The sequence below is a fragment of the Petromyzon marinus genome, chromosome 19 (assembly GCF_048934315.1).
Source record: "Petromyzon marinus isolate PM22_M1 ecotype Great Lakes invasive population chromosome 19, UKy_Petmar_22M1.pri1.0, whole genome shotgun sequence".
NCBI classification, from domain to species: Eukaryota; Metazoa; Chordata; class Hyperoartia; order Petromyzontiformes; family Petromyzontidae; genus Petromyzon; species Petromyzon marinus.
This window is the reverse complement of record NC_133685.1, coordinates 15439668-15460841: the sequence shown is the minus strand read 5'-3', so window position 1 is coordinate 15460841 and position 21174 is coordinate 15439668. Positions and strand designations below refer to the sequence as shown.

The following is a 21174-nucleotide window of genomic DNA, read 5'->3' as shown; positions in this document are numbered from 1 at the left end:
ACAACGCAAGCAGTCATCATCAGGCAGAAGAAAGATTGCTTGCATTGCGATCGAAACGTCGTGATTTATTATTTTTTCTACCTATGTGAGTTTACCGAAACAATCAAAGAGTCTTGATACATTGTTAAGAATCAAATTTTTAAAAATCACATTGGCAAATGTGGCTGTATCCAGCAAGAATCTGGATGAAGGCGTCATTGAAAATGAGAACCAGACAAAGACCCCCATATATCCTTTAATAAACAGATGGAACAATTTCTGTTAGCGAGTAGCACCTATGACAACCAGTACAGTGGCACGAGAGGGTGGGTGGCCAGCACCACACCCGGCCGCTTTTGTCTCCTCAGTGGCAATGTTTTTACACACTGTTCCAGGTTCTCATTTGAGGCCTAGTCGACCTAGTAGAGGCCCAGGACCAGTTCAGATAATTGTCATTGGTGTTAGCCGTGAGTGGGAATCAAACTAGCATTGCTGTGTTTGTTTGTACATATGTATGTTGTTCTTCTTTCGCACGGTACAAAACTCGCCGTACTAATCGAATGTACAATTAGCAAAGTAGCGCAGCTCGCTAACCACTGCACCACCGCTCCCTGCGCACACATACACACACGAGCAGCCTCAGCACAACAAGCACGGAAGACAGCGTTTAGCAGCACTAGTCCAACGTAAGCAAACTCTGGATCAGTTTTGATATTCAGTGTCTCATCAGCAGTCTGGCTGAGAGACTGTGGTCAACTAATTTTACAGACCAACAGTTTATCAGGTCAAACATACTAAGTAGTATTTGTGGTAACACGAATCCATTTCTTTAATGTCATAAACAATGTATTCATCCGTTAATAATAATCAACATTGTTGTGTTTTATATAGATATGCATAAAATTAGGACCCCTATCTCACAGAAAGGGTCCTTACCTGTAAACTTTGGTAGTTCATCAGTATTGGTTCAAGCAAGCCTGACTGCTTATGAGACAATGAATGTCAAAACTGGTCCAGAGTTTGCTTGCCATGGACCAATGATGCTGAAATTCTGCACTCCCAAAAGGCAGTGTGGCTGGTGGTAAGTGTACAAATACTTCTATTTGTTACGTCTAAGGACAAACATGTACAGTGGGGGCAAGGCAGTGCATATACTGTTCATCACCCACAAGATGGCGCCGATGATGGCAGCCTCGGCCGGTTGGTCGGCCGGTTGGTGCGCCCTGTTTTGTCCAGTTTTGTCTTGAGAGGGGCCTGCTGTTCAACACACCCGTGCTGGTGAGAGAGGCCTGCTGTTCATCACACCCGTGCTGGTGAGAGAGGCCTGCTGTTGAGGGGCCTGCTGTTCATCACACCCGTGCTGGTGAGAGAGGCCTGCTGTTCAGCACACCCGTGTTGAGGGGCCTGCTGTTCAGCACACCCTTGCTGGTGAGAGAGGCCTGCTGTTGAGAGGCCTGCTGTTCAGCACACCCGTGCTGGTGAGAGGGGCCTGCTGTTCAGCACACCCGTGCTGGTGAGAGGGGCCTGCTGTTCATCACATCCGTGTTGGTGAGAGAGGCCTGCTTTTCAGCACACCCGTGCTGGTGAGAGGGGCCTGCTGTTCAGCACACCCGTGCTGGTGAGAGGGGCCTGCTTTTCAGCACACCCGTGCTGGTGAGAGGGGCCTGCTGTTCAGCACACCCGTGCTGGTGAGAGAGGCCTGCTGTTCAGCACACCCGTGTTGAGGGGCCTGCTGTTCAGCACACCCGTGCTGGTGAGAGGGGCCTGGTGTTCATCACATCCGTGTTGGTGAGAGAGGCCTGCTGATCAGCACACCCGTGCTGGTGAGAGAGGCCTGCTGTTCAGCACACCCGTGTTGAGGGGCCTGCTGTTCAGCACACCCGTGCTGGTGAGAGGGGCCTGCTGTTGAGGGGCCTGTTGTTCAGCACACTTGCGCTGGAGAGAGAGGCCTGCTGTTGAGGGGCCTGCTGTTCAGCACACCCGTGCTAGTGAGAGAGGCCTGCTGTTCAGCACACCCGTGTTGAGGGGCCTACTGTTCAGCACACCTGTGCTGGTGAGAGGGGCCTGCTGTTCAGCACACCCGTGCTGGTGAGAGGGGCCTGCTGTTCAGCACACCTGTGCTGGTGAGAGGGGCCTGCTGTTCAACACACCCGTGCTGGTGAGAGGGGCCTGCTGTTCAACACACCCGTGCTGGTGAGATGGGCCTGCTGTTCAGCACACCCGTGCTGGTGAGAGAGGCCTACTGTTCATGACACCCGTGCTGGTGAGAGGGGCCTGCTGTTCATCACACCCGTGTGGTGAGAGGGGCCTGCTGTTCAGCACACCCATGCTGGTGAGAGGGGCCTGCTGTTCAACACACCCGTGCTGGTGAGAGAGGCCTACTATTCATCACACCCGTGCTGATGAGAGGGACGTGCTGTTCATCACACCCGTGTTGGTGAGAGGGGCCTGCTGTTCACCACTCCCGTGCTGGTGAGAGAGGCCTACTGTTCATCACACCCGTGCTGGTGAGAGGAGCCTACTGTTCAACACACCAGTGCTGGTGAGAGAGTCCTACTGTTCAGCACACCCGTGCTGGTGCGAAGATGGCGCCGATGATGGTAGCCTCAGCCGGTCGGTGCGCCCTGTTTTGTCTTGTTTTGTCTGTCAATTCAGTGTTTTGCCAAGATTTTTGGAGTTCTCTAACAAGAGACGAACTTTTAAATATCAGGGAAACAACTCCTGTGGATTTCATTCCTATTTTTCTGCTTCCAGCGGCAGAATTAGTAGGCATTCTAGTCAATGCCGCGCTAGGCTTTGCTCAAGCAGCGAAACGCCGCCCAAGGGGTAAACGGTCGGGGGCTCTAGTACGGCTACGCAGACGCGGGATCCGAACAGTGCTTCCGAACTTTTTCTTCTCCAACGTACGTTCACTGTACAACAAAATGGATGAACTTCAGCTACTGATGGTAAAAAACAAAGACTTTCTTTCAGCTTCTGTTTTGTGCTTCACGGAAACATGGCTGTGTGATTTGATTCCGGACACTTCGCTACAACTAGCAGGATTCCATCTTGTAAGATCGGATCGTGACATAGCACTCTCCGGCAAGACGAAAGGCGGTGGTATTTGTTTTTACATTAACAGTGGCTGGTGTGTAGATTTTGATTTAAAGCTTTCGTGACTGCAGTAATTCATATTCTTAGTTTTTTCGGTAAAGTCACGTTGAAGAGAAACAACAAAATAACAAAATATATAAAACAATAAAAAATTCTCACGACGTTTCGACCATAACTCAAACACCTGATGATGACCGTTTGAGTTATGGTCGAAACGTCGTGAGAATTGTTTATTGTTTTATATATTTTGTTATTTTGTTGTTTCTCTTCAACGTGACTTTACCGAAAAAACTAAGAATATGGTGTGTAGATGTCACAGTGATTCTGCAACATTGTTCTCCACTCCTTGAATCAATTTTTATAACCTGTAAACCGTTTTACTCGCCTCGCGAGTTCGCGTCGCTCATTTTGGTCAGAGTTTATTTGCTGCCTTGTCCTCAGGTTAAAGAGGGCCAACGCATGCTCGCCGATCAGATTCTGAGTGTGGAGCGAGCAAATCCAGATTCGTTGGTTATCGTACTTGGCGACTTTAACAAAGGTAATCTCAGCCACGAACTCCCCAAATACATACAATTCATTAAATGCGCAACCAGAGAAGGGAACACTCTGGATCACTGCTACACTACAGTCAGTAGAGCCTACCACGCCGTCCCCCGAGCAGCACTAGGACACTCTGACCATGCCATGGTCCACCTGATTCCTGCATACAGGCAGAAACTAAAACTCTGTAAACCTGCTGTGAGGACATCTAAACAGTGGACCAGTGAGGCTGTGGAAGATTTGCGGGCGTGCTTAGACTGTACTGACTGGGATATGTTCACGACTGCTACCAATAGTCTGGATGAACTCACAGAGGCTGTGACGTCCTACATCAGCTTCTGTGAGGACTGCTGTATCCCAACACGTACCAGGGTGAACTTTAACAACAATAAGCCCTGGTTCTCAGCAAAGCTCAGAAGGTTGAGGTTGGAGAAGGAGGAAGCGTTTAGGAGTGGGGATAGAGACAGATTCAAGGAGTTGAAGAACAGGTTTAGCAAAGCGGTGAGAGAGGCTAAAGGACTGTACTCAGAGAGACTAAAACACCAGTTCTCTACTAACGACGCTGCTTCTGTCTGGAGAGGGCTCAGGCAGATCACCAACTACAAACCCAGAGCCCCCCACACCACTAACGACTCCCGCCTAGCCAACGACCTGAACGAGTTCTACTGTAGATTTGAAAGACAATTGGACTGTCCTGAACCACCCCTTCCCACCAAAGAGACCCCACCCCCCACCCATACTACAGAGACGATTCTCCCCTTTCAGGAGGGAGAAGTTAATAGACTTTTCAAGAGGCAGGATCCACGCAAAGCAGCCGGGCCGGACTTTGTCTCTCCAGCCACCCTCAGGCACTGCGCTGACCAGCTGTCTCCGGTGTTCACCAACATCTTTAACACCTCCCTGGAGACATGCCATGTACCAGCCTGTCTCAAGTCCTCCACCATCATCCCTGTGCCCAAAAAGCTAAGGCCAACAGGACTAAATGATTACAGACCGGTCGCCCTTACATCTGTGGTAATGAAGTCTTTTGAGCGCCTGGTCCTGGCACACCTCAAAGCCATCACAGACCCTCTCCTGGACCCCCTTCAGTTTGCCTACAGAGCCAACAGGTCTGTGGACGACACAGTTAACATGGCCCTCCACTTCACCCTACAGCATCTGGACGCCCCAGCATCCTACGCCAGGATCCTGTTTGTGGTCTTCAGCTCTGCCTTCAACACCATCATCCCTGCCCTGCTTCAAGACAAGCTCTTCCAGCTGAACGTGCCCTACACCACCTGTAAATGGATCACAGACTTCCTGTCTGACAGGAAGCAGTGCGTTAAGCTGGGAACACAAATCTCTGACTCCAGGTCCATCAGCACCGGAACTCCTCAGGGCTGCGTCCTTTCCCCACTGCTCTTGTCGCTGTATACCAACAGCTGCACCTCCAATCATCTGTCCGTCAAACTCTTGAAGTTTGCGGACGACACCACCCTCATTGGGCTGATCTCTGGTGGGGATGAGTCTGACTATAGGTGGGAAGCTGACAACCTGGTGACCTGGTGTAGCCAGAACAACTTAGAGCTAAATGCTCTAAAGACAGTTGAGATGGTTGTGGACTTCAGGAAGAATACAGCCCCCCTCACCCCCATCACCCTGTTAGACTCCCCAGTCAAAATTGTAGAGTCCTTCCGCTTCCTGGGCACAATTCTCTCCCAGGACCTCAAGTGGGAACTGAACATCAGCTCCCTCACCAAGAGAGCTCAACAGAGGATGTACTTTCTATGGCAGCTGAAGAAATTCAACCTGCCAAAGACAATGATGGTGCAATTCTATACAGCGATCATTGAATCCATCCTCACCTCCTCCATAACCGTCTGGTACGCTGCTGCCACTGCCAAGGACAAGAGCAGACTGCAGCGTATCATCCACACTGCTGAGAAGGTAATTGCCTGCAATCTACCAACCCTCGAGGACCTGCACACGACAAGGACCATGAGGCGAGCGAAGAAGATTATGGCCGATTCCTCCCACCCTGGACACTCTCTGTTTCAGCTACTCCCCTCCGGCAGAAGGCTTCGGTCCATCAGGACCAAAACCTCACGCCATAAAAACAGTTTCTTCCCATCTGCTGCTGGCCTGTTAAACAAGGCCAAGGGCTTACACTGATTTTAACATTTTATCTACATAATGACACCTTGCCGATATTAACTATGTTAACCTATTTGTATTTTTTTATTTTTTAATTATATCTTAAAGCTATTTTATATTCGATATTTATTCAATTTTATATACTTCAGCCCCTTGGTGTTAGACTTTTAACCCTTATTATTATAGTAAGACTTGTTTAAAACTTATTTAAGATTTTAGATTCCTATATGTTGAATGTATGCACCATCCTGCCAAAGTAAATTCCGTGTCGGTGTGAACTTTCATGGCGAATAAAACCCTTTCTGATTCTGATGTGAACGAGTTGTTTTATGTGCTTATTCTGTTATGAATTGATTGTAAAGTTTATGTTTTATAATATTACTACTATGCCTGTTCACACAAGAGGCCTCACTGAGTCTTAAGACTCTTTTTCAGAAGGGTCCTGCCAAGTTTTCTGCAGTATGGGGCGACATTGCTGCTGCTTTGTGTAATCCCAACTGAGTAGCTTGCAGATAATCTTTCAGCATTTCGATGTTTGGTCAACCCAGGGGAAACCAATGCATGGAGGCGAGATGTTAACTCCCTCACCTAGTATACAGGAGGTCGTGGGTTCGATCTCGACCCCGACGCCTGTATATTTGGAGTTTGCATGTCTCTCCCCCCGTGGTCGTATGGATTTTTTTCCGGGTCCTCCGCTTTTTCCCTCCACATTTAGAAATAAGCATTCAGAATATTTGGCTGCTAGAAATATCCATGCGATAAGCCACTTCGTTGAGCTATAATTTGTGGCCAGGTGACTACCGAAATAGAGCTATGAAGCTCAGTTGGACCTTACCTGGTAAAATTAATTCGAAATAATATGAAGTAGAAATAAAAAAGGGAGACTATACAAACTCCACCCAGAAAGTTGTCGGAATTAGGAATCAAACCCCAGGCCCTTGTTGCTGTGAGGCACGAGTGATGCCACTTGCGCTATCCTACCACCCAGATGATCGTAATAACGTGTGGTTGGATAGAAGCGCTCCGTCACAGGCTCATGCCTCACCCCAGGGAAGCTGCCACACATCTGCTTGGTGAGCCTCGCGTACTCCTGGGCTCTGTCTCCCGGCCGCGAGAGAAGCCGCAGCAGCCCGTCGGCCAACGATGCCTCATCCGCTCGCCCATTCGCTTGTCCTTCCGCCGACTGTTTGAGTGCTTGCAAACCAACTTTTAGGCACTCCCTGCAGGAAAAAACAATACAGTGCAAGCAGACTCATTTAGATCGGACAGGGGTGGCTATGCACGCCTCTAATCCAACACTGGTGGGCGCAAGGATTGATATATCACACACATTGTGTTAAACTTCCTTCTCGTGGACATCAATGAGCCGTAGCCCTGGTTCGCCAGCAGTTGGTGGTACAGCAAGGTGGACTAATTTCCATCTGTTCCATCTGCTGGGGATAGAGTGTTGCCTCCTCGAGAGTGTGGGTTTTCTTCAGGTGCTCCAGTTTCCTCCCACACGTATAAACCACTCATTAATTGGTCAATAACACCTCAACAGGTAGAGGACAGCAGAGTTTGGGGGTGAATTTGTCGCTGGCTCACCACTTGGCTGCTGCCTTCCCCACGCCTCCGAGTCATGCTCTCTCTTTGAGAGCGAGCTAATGTTGTGCAGTATATTACAAGATAAAATTATTTTTCATTAATTGCACACAGACTTTGGTTCCCAGCCTGGGCACTGCAAGGTATTCTGTGTAATAGCACCATGTCAGTGGCGAGCATACAGAAACTGTCACTCCTGTTGGAATCGCAATACTAAAAATGACAAGTTAATTCAGGTGTGAAAGTGTTTTAGTTTTAAAGGAAAGAAGGTTATTTCTACCAGATCAATCACAAACTCGCATCGTTTTTTATTTCTTCAAAATATGCATCGAGGTGACCGAACTACTATAATAACACATTATAGCATGTTGTATACGTGCACAGAAACTAAATTTTTCCCAAATCAGAACAGTCTACTATCCTAATTTGTTCATTATATTGACTGTGCTGTACCTTCACAACTTCAATTATAGACCGTATACAGTTAACTTCACACGGAATAGGTTATCGCAGCCGATAATGTGAATCATAAGAGAGTTTTGGGTTAGGCCACGTGGTGACCTGGCCAATTGTGTGTCAATCAGAACCCTCCACCACCTGACTGTTTCGCTGTATCAAGTGGTCGATGGTTCCTAATGTCACAGAATGGATCAGATATTATGTGGCCGAACCCAAAACTTTGTGATGAATAATGTACAGTTCACCAGTGTAGGTCCATTAAAACACACAAACATAATGCCATTGTAAATCCACATTTTCCCCACACTACTCACCCGGCTATGCGGGAAATTACTTCAATTCCATCCAACACCAGCAGGTTGGTGAAGGATGAGAAGTACCTGTGCACGACAACATATTTGTCAGGGCCACACAAAGGAGGCAATACAGTCCAATGCCCATGCAGGAAGAGGGACAGGGCATGCACGATACAAAACATGGTAACAACTCAGCACACAACAGTGACATAAGCAGATTACCATATTTTCCCGCATATAACCCACGGGGTATACCACTTTTTACAAACAAAACAAGACCCTGCGGGGTATATGGAGGTGCGGGCTATCCCAAAAATATTTTACGTGTGACATGTCATAACTCATTAAATGTTTTCATGGTAGGACGATCCACTATGCAACACTTACCTTTGACTAAAGCACTGCTGAATAAACCACTCGCACTAAAATTACACGTTAACACGTTTTTAATTAATTGTACAATTACACGAGAATGTTTGAAGTGCGCGCACTGTATACCGGCGACGGGAGAGCTGGGGGAAGAGAGAAGTGGGGGTTGGGGGGTGGGGCAGCTGGGGGGAGAGAGGTGGGGGTTGGGGGCGAGGCGACGGTTGTACCGTAATGCCGCTCTTATCTGCGCGTGCGCAATCTACCAGTGCTAAAACTGTACTTACGTATCTACCAGTTATGTGTTACTTATTTATTGGATATTTACTTTTGTTACTTATTTACTGTTTTAAGTTCACTCGTTTCCGGTTAGTTTGTTTTCTTTGTGCACGTTATGATTTTTATGTTAACAATTGATAGTGGAATGTATTACAAATGTAAACTTCGTATTAATATGATAGAATTAAGCTGCGGTAACGACGTTAAATATATGAATGCATGCGGGGTATATGGAGGTGCGGGCTATATGACTTTTTTTTTTACACAAAACGCTATTTTTGCGGGTTATATGTGTATGCGGGCTATATGCGGGAAAATACAGTAATAAAAGCCTAGATTGCCATAGGGGCGGTGATGTAGCCTAGCGGCCCAGCGGTAGTGCTTTCGGCACTTGTTGCAAAGATTCAAAGTTCAAATCCAGTGGCCGTCATGATTAATACTGAGTCTATTAAATGTGTAGATGAGTAGTGGGAGGAAGTGAGGGCATCGGCAGGAAAGAACTGGATTACGTCAAAGGGTGACGTCATGTTACCCAGTGGGGAGGGGTACTTAAGGGGGACCCCGGGCTGAGGGGCGGGTTCGTTGTGGGGAGCCGGGGGAATGGAGGTCTTGAGGGAACGCAAGACAAGCCGAACAGAAGACACGCCGCTCGGCACTGAGACCTTAGGCCGAGGAAAGAGTAGGATTAGTGGGGAGCTTAGGTGAGGATTAGGCCGAGGAGTAAAGCGGGTACCGGGATGGTCCATGGGAAGGACCAAGTGTAGAAGTGTCTACCTCGGGTGTGATCCGGTGATACTGTACGTGAGTGCAGTAGTTAATAAACTGGCAATAGCCCTTACAGAGAATCTCGTCTCTGTGTGAGTTTATACCACAACAACTGGTGTCAGGAGTGGGGTGGAGGTTCGCATTTTGGTGGACACGGGGGCATCGGCCACCATTATATCAGAATGCATTTTCGAGTTGCTACCACACAGCGTTGGTCCACTGAGACCTGTGCAGGGGGCATGTGTTGCTGCAAATGGGGGCAGTCTGGGTATAGTGGGCCATATTGTGACATCAATTTGGTTTGGGGACATTCAACTGGAAGGTCCTGTCTTGGTCTCTAAGACGCTCGCAGTGCCATGCCTCTTGGGCAGACTTCCTGGCCAAAATGCCCATGAAGATACTCATCGACCAGGGTTACGTCGATTTACCATCTAGTCAGCGCTTGACCTTTTTGAATTCTCCTACGGTGTTGACCCCTCTTGCGGCCAGTGTAACCAGTGTTCGTGCCTTGGCTAGAGATTCCTTGACTATCCCGCCGGGATCACAAATGCGAAAACCCTTGAGGCTCCGCGGGAACTTACAATTTCAGACTCCCTTGTAGGTGCCCTTACGGTTGTGGCAGAAAATCAAGAACCATTCCTACAAATTCTCAATGCGGGGCCCTCGCAGGTAACAGTTCCGGCGGGCACCATTGTGGCACATGCGTCCCCGGCCCTCCCACCGGTCAAGGCCACGCCAGAAGGGGGTTGCCGGCGGCTGTGCTGCCTGAGGGGAAGTCCGACACGTCCTGGGTGAATGCACTCTGTCATGAAAACATTCTCCTGTCCCCAGAGGAGCGGCGGCCAGCTTCGAACACTCGTCAACAAATTCTCCGACGTGTTTAGTCACGGCAAATTCAACATTGGCCGCACGTCCTTGCTAGAACATCACAGAGATGGGGAATGCAGCCCCCATTTGCTTAAATTCCCATCGCTTTAGCCCAATGGAGAAGGAGCATGTCCGCTCAGCCGTGGATGACATGTTGGCGGCAGATATTATCTCCCCTTCCAATAGCCCGTGGGGAGCCCCTATCGTTCTGGTCAAGAAACGGGATGGGAGTCTCCGTTTCTGCGTTGATTTCCGTAAGTTAAACAAGATTTCCGTGGCAGATGCCTATCCCCTGCCTCGGATGGATGATTCGCTTGACGCTCTCTCTGGCGCACGGTTCTTTTCGAACCTGGATTTGCTTTCGGGCTTTTGGCAATTGCCATTGGACGAGGCTTCCAAACCCAAAACCGCGTTCTGCACACCTCAGGGGTTGTTCCATTTTAATAGGCTTCCTATGGGCCTCCATTCAGCCCCTGCCACGTTCCAACGCCTTATGGAGATGGTTTTGGCAGGTCTCCAGTGGGAATCTTGTTTGATCTATTTCGATGACGTCATTGTTTTCAGCCATATGTTTGACGAACATTTGCTGCGGCTGGAGTCAGTCTTCACCAAAGTGCGCGCTGCTGGGTTGAAATTAAAACCCAAGAAATGCCATTTGCTGCAGCCGTCTGTTAAGTATCTAGGCCACATTGTTAGTGCGTCAGGTGTGGCCACGGACCCAGAGAAAACGACGTGCATCCATACATGGCCGACTCCTACATCTGTCGCCGAGGTTCGAAGCTTTGTTGGCTTCGCATCTTACTACTGTCGCTTTGTGCGCAACTTCGCGACGGTCGCAAAGCCTCTTCACGCACTCACTGCAAAGGGACAGAAGTTTCGCTGGCGCACGGAGGAGGAAGAGGCTTTTATCGCACTCCGGACATCCCTGGCAGATGCGCCCGCCTTGGGATATCTGGACTTCTCATGGCCCTTTGTGCTCGACACCGACGCCAGCGACACAGCCATAGGGGCTGTGTTGGCCCAAGTGGTGGATGGCGTTGAGCGAATCGTGGCATTTGGCAGTCGAGTATTGTCACCCACCGAGCAGTGGTATTGCATCACCCGAAGAGAGCTGTTGGCCATTGTGTTTTTTGTGCAACTGTTTCGAGCCTACTTGTACGGTCAAAGCTTTACCGTCCGTACTGACCATGCGGCACTACAATATTCATTGCACATCGATCAGCCTTCGGGCCAGTTGTCCCGATGGCTCGAAGTGCTCCAGGAGTACTCATTCGAGGTCATACACAGGAAGGGTACTCGGCACAGAAATGCTGATGGGCTGTCTAGGCGGCCTCCGGAGAACGGGTGTGCCTGCTCAACGGGATTGAGTCGCTGTAGGGATACGAGTAGCATCGGGGCACAGTTGGTAGTGACGACCGAGGTCCTGCCCGTCGACTTCGGCTTAGGAATCCTAAGACAGGAGTGGTCACGCTTGCAGATGGAGGATACCTCTCTGCTCAAGCTGCGACGCCGGGTTAGGCCTGCCGGGTTAGGCCTGATGGCCAAATCCCCTCTCAGCCGACCACTCCGCCAATTGCCCTACACGACGGCCTACTAATGCGCTGGGACCCTGGGCTCGAAAAATATTGTCTGGTGGTTCCTGTTATCCTAAGAGGGAGACTAACTAGGTCGGTTCATGAAAAGTTGATGCACCTGGGGGTCCACAAAACATTGTTGACCCTCAAGCGCGACTACTATTGCCCAGGCAGTAGTAGTCGTGGCGGAAGGCCCCGGTGGTGCGGGACCAACCCCCACTACAGTCCATCCAAGTTTCCTGCATTAACGAACTGGTGGCCCTCGATATTTTGGGACCATTTCCAACCTTTGGAAGGGGCCACAAGTATCTTCGGGTGGGAGTCGAATACTTTACACGTTGGCCCATGGCATGGCCCTTGCCAGACCAATCAGCTACATCTATCATGGACGCCTTCTTGCAAGGGTATGTGTTGGATAAAGGGGTCCCAGAGCGACTGTTGTCTGACTAAGGTCGAAATTTTTCTTCAAGGCTGCTCAAAGAGGTGCAATTGGGTCTGCAGCCGCCTCTTAAGAAATCCGCCGTGCCGGCATTAATTAGGGGCACGCTCAACAAACTGCACGATGCTCGACAGGCGCCCATCAACAATTCGGCCAGTCGCCAAGCGGCTAACGAACGCCTAGCAGGGGATCAGGCTTCGGGGTTCCATGGGTCACAGGGGACAAGGCGTGGCCAATCCTTTTCGCTGACCGCCAGAGGCCGACATAGTTTTTCCAGCCGCCCTGGGGAGGGGGCCTTCCCGCCCCGCCATCCTGCCTGTCTTCAGTGTTTTTCCCCGTCTCAGACATCACCTCCGCCTTGGCACCCCGGACCTCCTTCTCTTGTTGGTCATAATTACCAATTGCGGGGTGCTGGCATTGCGGGATGTCTGCCGGGCCTAAAGTTGTGTTATCAGCCGGGACGGCTGTGGTTTTTTTTATGGGGTGGGGGGGGTGATGTAGAGGAGTAGTGGGAGGAAGTGAGGGCATCGGCAGGAAAGAACTGGATTACATCATAGAGTGACGTCATGTTACCCAGAGGGGAGGGGTACTTTAGGGGGACCCTGGGCCGAGGGGCGGGGTTGTTGTGGGGAGCCGGGGGAATGTAGGTCTCAAGGGTACAGAAGACACGCCGCTCGGCACCGAGACCTTAGGCCGAGGAAAGAGTAGGATTAGTGGGGAGCTTAGGTGAGGATAGGCCGAGGAGTAAAGCGGGTACCGGGATGGTCCATGGGAAGGACCAAGTATAGAAGTGTCTACCTCGGGTGTGATCCGGTGATACTGTACGTGAGTGTAGTAAACAAACTGGCAATAGCCCTTACAGAGAATCTCGTCTCCGTGTGAGTTTACACCACAACATATGCATAAAAATACCAAGTCCTTGCTTAACATGGGGGTTGTGTTCTGGAAAACTGCCCGATAAAGTGAATAAAATTTTCCCAAGGAGCAATGGTAAAGGTTGGGATGGCGTTCCAGACCGTAATTTTATTGTTGTTTTTATTTGGCAGTAGAGTACGCTGTTTCATGTGTTCCATCTTAAATGTGGCGTTTATAAAGTATTTATATATACATATGCTACGCGTGACAGTCATTTTTTGAAATATAAAGTGCGAGAGAGAGATACGGTGAGTGAAAAAGACAAGGAAGTGAGATGATGCTACGCATGCAAAAGATGCCTCGGAACAAAGAGTGAGGAAGAGGAAGGCACGCCGTTTATCACAGCACGTATTAGTACCACAGTACGACAGTGCCAGCTCCCAGCATCACCGAACAATGCTGCCAACACTCACGCCACTCAGAAAAGTAGTCCGTCATGCGCTTGCCTCGTATTATACTGCGTAGTCCATCACACGCTAGACTTGCAATGTAGCGAGTAGTCCGTCACGCACTAGACTTGCATTGTAGTGAGTAGTCCGTCACGAACTAGATTTGCATTATAGTGAATAGTCTATCACGTGCTAGACTCGTGTTATAGTGAGTAGTCCGTTTAACACATAGCCTTTCGCGACCAATATTTCCCATAAGAGGTTTTTTGGTAAAAAAGAAGTATCTCAATTTCAATAGATTATGTAATTAGTCTCGGCCAGTAGTAACTAGTTTTGCACAAAACGTCAACATTATCAAAATCAATTGAGTGTCCTTGTTGGCACGTGTGTTCTGCCACTGCTGACATCCAAGTGAGAGAGTCAGATTCGGCATGGTACATTCAACACAAAAACTAATATCTGGTACTAAAGATGTATTACCGAAGCTATCAATAGAAGGTGTATAACCGGATTAATTGCTTCTGTGGCAAATGCTATGTTGGTTCGATGGGATGAATGATCAATATGAGACTAAAAGAACACCAAAGAAATATGAAATACTCCCAAACAGAAATGTCGGCACTGCTGCATCTACTGATGAGATACTGTCTAGTTTAACACATGGGCTTTTGCAACCAATATTATCCATAATATAGGGTTGTTTTTGGTTAGATCGCGTAAATATAAATGTGGTAGCAGGTTTAACGACACAGTTATATTTACGTGATCTAACACAAAAACACGCTATTATGGAGACTATGTCTGAATCAAAGGTGCTGAATTATTCACTCCCAGGAGGCCGTGGGGTCATGGGGGGGTTGTATAAAGAATACTTTTATATTTTATACAGAGAGACAAATATATGAAGGAGATTGTATACTCTGCTTAGCTGCAGTAGGTCAGAAGACGGCAAAGTCCTTGCATTGTTGAGATACTGATGAGGCCGAGAGCATTTACGAGCACAACGCGCATCTCTGCCAATCTTCTGGCCAACCCCCAAATTCTCTGTCGTGATCGGGTTCCCCCCCTCCCCATCGTTTATGGATCAGAATGAGACACTGCATGTCAAAGTCGTTACTTCTGAAACGTCTGCGTGTGGGTTGCGAGTTGGGAGACGACGAAGAGGTCTCCCACGTCGCGCCTGCTGCCCAGGAACGTGCCCAGGCTGGCCCCGTGCTGGCCCAGCAGCCAGCAGGTGCTGCGGAAGGTGTCGACGACAGCCCGGAAGGCAGCCTCCACCGGGGACCCTCGGAGCGCCGCAGCTGCATCTGCGTGCGCAGGGGAAGTCCGCCGTGAGCCTCGCGCTGCTGCGGGTCGTCTGCCGCACTCGCAATTTTTTTTAGTTCCTTTTATTTATCTACTTCACCGGAGAGATTAAAAAATTAACCCCATCGGGACAAATGAAGCAGCATCGCCTCCCTTGGAACAGGGGGGCGGGGTAGAGGGAGCCGACCCGGATCACATCGAGTACAATTTAAGAACACAATATTCTTTTAAATGTAACAAATCTAGACTAGATTTGACAATGAGTAGCATACAATGTGAAGAAGGCTCAGGTGGAGAGGTTTAGTGACGAGATGAGGCCAGTAGAGTTAATTAATACAATTTTAAAAAATGAGATCAAACGTCAACAGCCAGCGTAGATGGTCGGTTAGCATTGAACACAAACACCCGTAACTCTCCACAGCTCTTCAAGTTTATAGAAAAGCCTGGTCATAAATTGATTTCCAAACTCGGCAACGGCCGGGATTGAATTTAAATGTAATCGGGAGGTCGAGTGATTCCAGAACTGAGGGCAGCAGCTGACAACAATTGTTCCTTCGACTGGTCTACACACGGAACTCTTCATCAAGGTCAAGATGTCATAGTGGCTAAAGCCATCGATGCCTACACCCACCTTTCCAATGCTCTCTACCCTCCGCCAAATCCCGCAGCTGCTGCACAGAAGACACACAGCCACCTGCAAGATCTGTCCCGGCAGTCTCCCACTAATATGTTGCAAGTTCCGTTCTTCTCCTCGGGTCACCGGACTCGTGGACACCAGTCCAACACGGTTTCCACAATTGGCCCTCTCCCATTTTTGCACACGGGTCCCACCCCAGTGCCTAACGGACGAACGGACATCAATGAGGAAATCCTCCCGGGCTGCTCGGCGTCACCTGAGTTCAGCAGAGGCTTGAGCACATGAGTCTTGACTGCTCGCAGCTCGCGGTAGCAGGCGCGCTCCGTAGCCGATAACTCATGCAGGGCAGCCACAAACCCCTCAGGGGCGGCGGCAGCGGTGGCGGAGGAGAAAGAGGGGCCCCCGTCCGACAGAGACACGAAGACGTTCCCACTCAGCGACACGCTGAACACGTGGCCAACCTGCACAACAAAGTCAAAGTGATTTCCTACTCAAGCGACGACCGGGGAGGTGTGCTCATCCCCTATCTATACAGCCCTGAAGCCAGTGATGAAAATGCCATATTCTTATAGCTGTGGGGGAGGGTGGTGATTTTCTCCATGGGACAACCACCGATTACTTTCCCACAAAGTGACATGGGGTGGTGACATGGCCAAGCAGCAGTGCATTCACTTCTTGCTTCAGAGGGTCACGGTTCGAATCCGGCAGGTCACCCTAGTTAACACTGTAGGTGCATTAACCATAAATACGTGCTGTCTGCTTCGCAGATCCCCTGACAGCATTCGATATGAGTAGGCTATTGTATGCCGGCGTCATGGTTTAAGTCTGCCAAATTAGCCACAAACCCCTCAGGGGCGGCGGCAGCGGTGGCGGAGGAGAAAGAGGGGCCCCCGTCCGACAGAGACACGAAGACGTTCCCACTCAGCGACACGCTGAACACGTGGCCAACCTGCACAACAAAGTCAAAGTGATTTCCTACTCAAGCGACGACCGGGGAGGTGTGCTCATCCCCTATCTATACAGCCCTGAAGCCAGTGATGAAAATGCCATATTCTTATAGCTGTGGGGGAGGGTGGTGATTTTCTCCATGGGACAACCACCGATTACTTTCCCACAAAGTGACATGGGGTGGTGACATGGCCAAGCAGCAGTGCATTCACTTCTTGCTTCAGAGGGTCACGGTTCGAATCCGGCAGGTCACCCTAGTTAACACTGTAGGTGCATTAACCATAAATACGTGCTGTCTGCTTCGCAGATCCCCTGACAGCATTCGATATGAGTAGGCTATTGTATGCCGGCGTCATGGTTTAAGTCTGCCAAATTAAAAAAATTGCAACATAATTGACTCAATTTGCATTCTACATAGCAATCACTGCCCCCTTCTGCCAGACTAATGTCTTTTTGCAGGCCAGGTGCTGAGTCACATTGTACCACACAGGGCAGCTGCTTATATAACACACTTTGAGTTGCAGAGGAATTTAACCAACGTCATGTAAATGCAACAATAATTATTACAAGAACCTTGAACATCGTTGGGATTACGTTCTTGGAAAGTGATGCAAAAAACTACGATATTCAATGCTTAACCCTTACCTAAATAATGAGGTGAGGTACACGGCAACCAAAAATAGATACATCACATTTGAAATACGTACTGTACTGTATGCCAAATAAACAAAAAACTAAATAATTTAAATATGTAAAAACCCTATACAAAAACATTCCTAGACAATAAATAGTACAAATATATACTGCATAAATTCTGTACTTACTGATGATCCAAAGCAGGTGTGTGTGTTTGTCCGCGAGTGGGGAGCGGTAGTGTGATTGCTCTGCACTACGAGTGCAGAGCCCAACACCAGTGAAGATTAATGGAACCAGTCATGGGCCTCCCCTAGGTCGACTCAACCTCAAATGGGTACCTGGTGTGGTGTATAAACATCACCACTGGAGAAACAAAGTCGACCAGGCATGGTGCTGGCCACCCACCCCCCGTGCACCACAGTGCACCACAGTGCTTGCTAACAGCACTTGCCCCAACAGTCTGTTAAGGTTTTTTGGATAAGATTGCGTAAATATATAAATGTGTCGTTAAACCCGCCACCACCCGACACAGCCAATTAGTAAGGTTTGTCATGCAAACAGAAAATGCCAATTCTTTACTAGTACAGCACGCCGGTGTGTTGGAGAGCAAAGTCACAACAGTTACAATCTGAGTACGACGTTTTGCCAGTAATTACAACTAGCTTTATCAGGCGACAGCCTGATTTGTGGAGAAATCCTCCTGTTTACCGTATTTTCCCGCATATAACCCGCAGGGTATACCACTTTTTACAAACAAAACAAGACCCTGTCGGATATATGGAGGTGCGGGCTATCCCAAAAATATTTTACACGTGTAACTCGTTTAATTTTTCATGGTAGGACTATCCATTATGCAACACTTACCTTGACTAAAGCACTGCTGAATAAACCACTCACACTAAAATTGCACGTTATCACGTTTTAAATGATTCGAATTGTTTGTACAATGAAACGACAATGTTTGAAGTGGGCGCACTTTGTTTACTGGCGACAGGAGAGCTGGGGAAGAGAGAGGTGGGGGGTTGGGGGGTGGGACAGAGCAAGGTCTGCGGCAGGGACGGGAGAGCTGGGAAGAGAGAGGGGTGGGGGGTTGGGGGCGAGGCGACGGCGTCACCGTAGTGCCGCTATTATCTGCGCAGTGCGCAATCTACCAGTGCTAAAACTGTACAGTACTTACTTATCTACCAGTTATGTGTTACTTATTTATTGGATATTTACTTTTGTCACTTATTTACTGTTTTAAGTTCACTCGTTTCCGGTTAGTTTGTTTTCTTTATGCACGTTATGATTTTAATGTTAACAATTGATAGTGGAATGTATTACAAATGTAAACTTAGTATTAATTTGATGGCATTAAGCTGCAGTAACGACGTTAAATATATGAATGCATGTGGGGTATAGGGAGGTGCGGGCTATCTGAAATTTGTTTTACACAAAACGCGATTATTGCGGGGTATATGCATCTGCGGGTTTTATGCATATGCGGGCTATATGCATGAAAATATGGTAGTTCCTTAAATAGAGGCGGGTGTATATGATGATATCACTTGTGAGCCCTTCTTGAGGGAAGTGGGGGGGGGGGATTAATGAATTCATATAAATAGCAATGGATATATTTATATGGTAATCAACCTACATAATACGTGCGCATTATGGAAGCCCATTGTTCTTGTACCTCCTGTCGATTGTGTGCACTAAAATAGAAGTACTTGTTATTGTCTGTTCAAAGGTATTTAAACAATATATTATTTGATTATTCGCTTCCGGGGGGGGGGGGGGGTCTTTGTCTTTTTCCACAAGATGCTTGCACTGGAAAGGCTGAGGAACCACTGCCTGCCTGGTGTCCCATGTCCAGCCCGAACCACGGTATCAGCCACTGATATGGCACTTCGGTACACAATAAATTGATAGGTCGAAACCACGAACGATAAACCTGCAATATTCAAGGGACTCCTGTATCATCAAAAACTTTGTATAGTTTTTGTTTTTTATAATTCTGTAGAGGTGTTAACTACGCACTGTTCGATAACCTGCATTGCCACCAGGTATAAAAAGGGCAGTGCAGCGTTACCTCTGGGTACATAACGGTTGGGGTCAGACGAGGTGAAGTGGATCGTAGCCATGGTTTGGTAAGAACCAATCAGCCAGTTCCACGTGGGAATGTGTGATTGGTTATACCTGGCCACGAACGAGTATAAAAAGGGTGACCCAACAGAGCTCGGGGAGTTCTCTCCCTACACAAAGACCGAAGCCCAGCCTGAAGACTAGCTAGGACCCTGGACCATCCTTCCAGCCCTTCTGAGGGCTAAGGCTCGGGTACCCAGTGGTCAGGACCCACCGGGCCAGCGGTGGGTCAGATAGCCTCCCCTAGGTCCCAGCCGGAGGACTCTAGAATAGCGGTAGACATGTTAGTCCCGCCAAGATAAGAGGCTGTACCTCCTTAGGCTAGGACAGCGGTAGACGTGTAAGTCCCGCCAAGATACGAGGCTGTACCTCCTTAGGTATCAAGGAGACCTGTGTGTAGGTTACGCTGAGTCCGGAGGCTGTACCTCCTTAGGGTATCGGGTGAGGGGACCGGATACCCCTCTCTGTGTGTTGATGACTGTATAAGGAAATAATTACAATAAACAGAGTGTGGCTCCTAAGAAGTGTATTCGTCTTTATAAACACTACAACTGGTGTCAGAAGTGGTTAAAAATGGAAACAAGAAGTTCGGCCCACGTGCGAAGTCAGAATGAAGGAAACTCTGACTCACCTGCGGGAACCGCCAACTCCGCTGAAAATGCCGGCGCATCGTCAACCACCCAGCCACCGGTTTAGCAGCCGGTCGCTCCTCCTGCCATGGGGGACGGACTCCGGGCAGCACACAGCCGTCTCGCCCAACTTCTGCATGGCGCGGCCTCCATTCTCGACGAGATCAACTCGGAGGTCGCGGGCGGGCCGAATCAGCCGCCGGCAGATGTTCCCGCCATCGGCCAAGATGGACATTTTGATTTTCCCGCCGGGGAACCACGTGGTCCCGCCGCAAGCGGAAGCCTGGGGCATCCTGGGAATTATGGGGACCAATCGCAACCCGCAGCGTCATCAGCTCGCGACGCTGTAAATTCTAGATACTCCGCGGATGCTGCATCATCACTGTACCAACAGGGTACAGTTGACGCTATCGGCCAGGCAATCACCGATCTCCGGCTCGAGACGGTGCAAGCTGAGGAGGAAACGACGTCCGCCCTCCAACAAGCGCCTGCCCATCTTCCGGGCATTCGCGTCTGAAGGGGACGACTGGGCATTCCAGCGTCGCTTCCTGAGCCACCAAGAAATGGTGGGCTAGTCGGACGCACAGGCGCTCCGAGCGCTACCTGCCATTCTGGACGACGACGCTCTCGCCTTGCTCCTCACCATCCCCAGGCAACAAAGGGCAACTCTTTAATCGGCCCTCCGACGGATGTTGGACGTCTACGGGCCTCCGTCCGATGTCCGCAGCCGATTTTACGACAGGCGACGCCGCCCTAAGGAGTCTCCGTTGGCATTCCGGACCACCCTACTTGCGATGGCAGGAGCGGGTTACCCCCGCATGGACGATGAGGCTATCGACGTTATCGCCCTCCAGAAAATGCTGGAACTGGCGCGCGAGCTGCGCATCGTCATCCAAGCGGTGGATGACGACAGTATGTGCTCGCTACGTGCCGCTCGGAGCATCCACGCACATCTACTGCTCCACACGGATTCGACCATCGCCGCCTCGGCTTCGACATCGGATCCTGCCAGCAGGGACGCCGAGTTCTCCCCCGACTGGGCCTTCATGGCGACTAGGTCGTCCGGTCGGCGATCGTCCGACCACGCTGGTCGCCGCGACGACCAGCAGCGGGGACGGCCTCCCCCACGCGGCGACATAACATGTTTCAACTGTGGCCGACGAGGCCACATCTCCTCCGAGTGCCGTGCACCTCGACGACGCCCCTCCGCATCCCGA

The 21174-nt window shown here is 49.5% G+C and overlaps 1 protein-coding gene across 1 annotated transcript in view; it reads right to left on the bottom strand.

Moving 5' to 3' along the window:
* LOC116943801 (alsin-like) overlaps window positions 1-21174 on the bottom strand; it is a 121149-nt gene that overhangs the window by 57282 nt on the left and 42693 nt on the right. Inside the window, exons 9-13 of the mRNA XM_076068190.1 lie at window positions 16422-16569; window positions 15877-16107; window positions 14796-14985; window positions 8103-8168; window positions 6794-6968 (exon numbers count right to left, since the gene is read on the bottom strand). Coding sequence (XP_075924305.1) covers window positions 6794-6968; window positions 8103-8168; window positions 14796-14985; window positions 15877-16107; window positions 16422-16569 — 810 coding nt within the window. The remainder of the gene's footprint in view (window positions 1-6793; window positions 6969-8102; window positions 8169-14795; window positions 14986-15876; window positions 16108-16421; window positions 16570-21174) is intronic.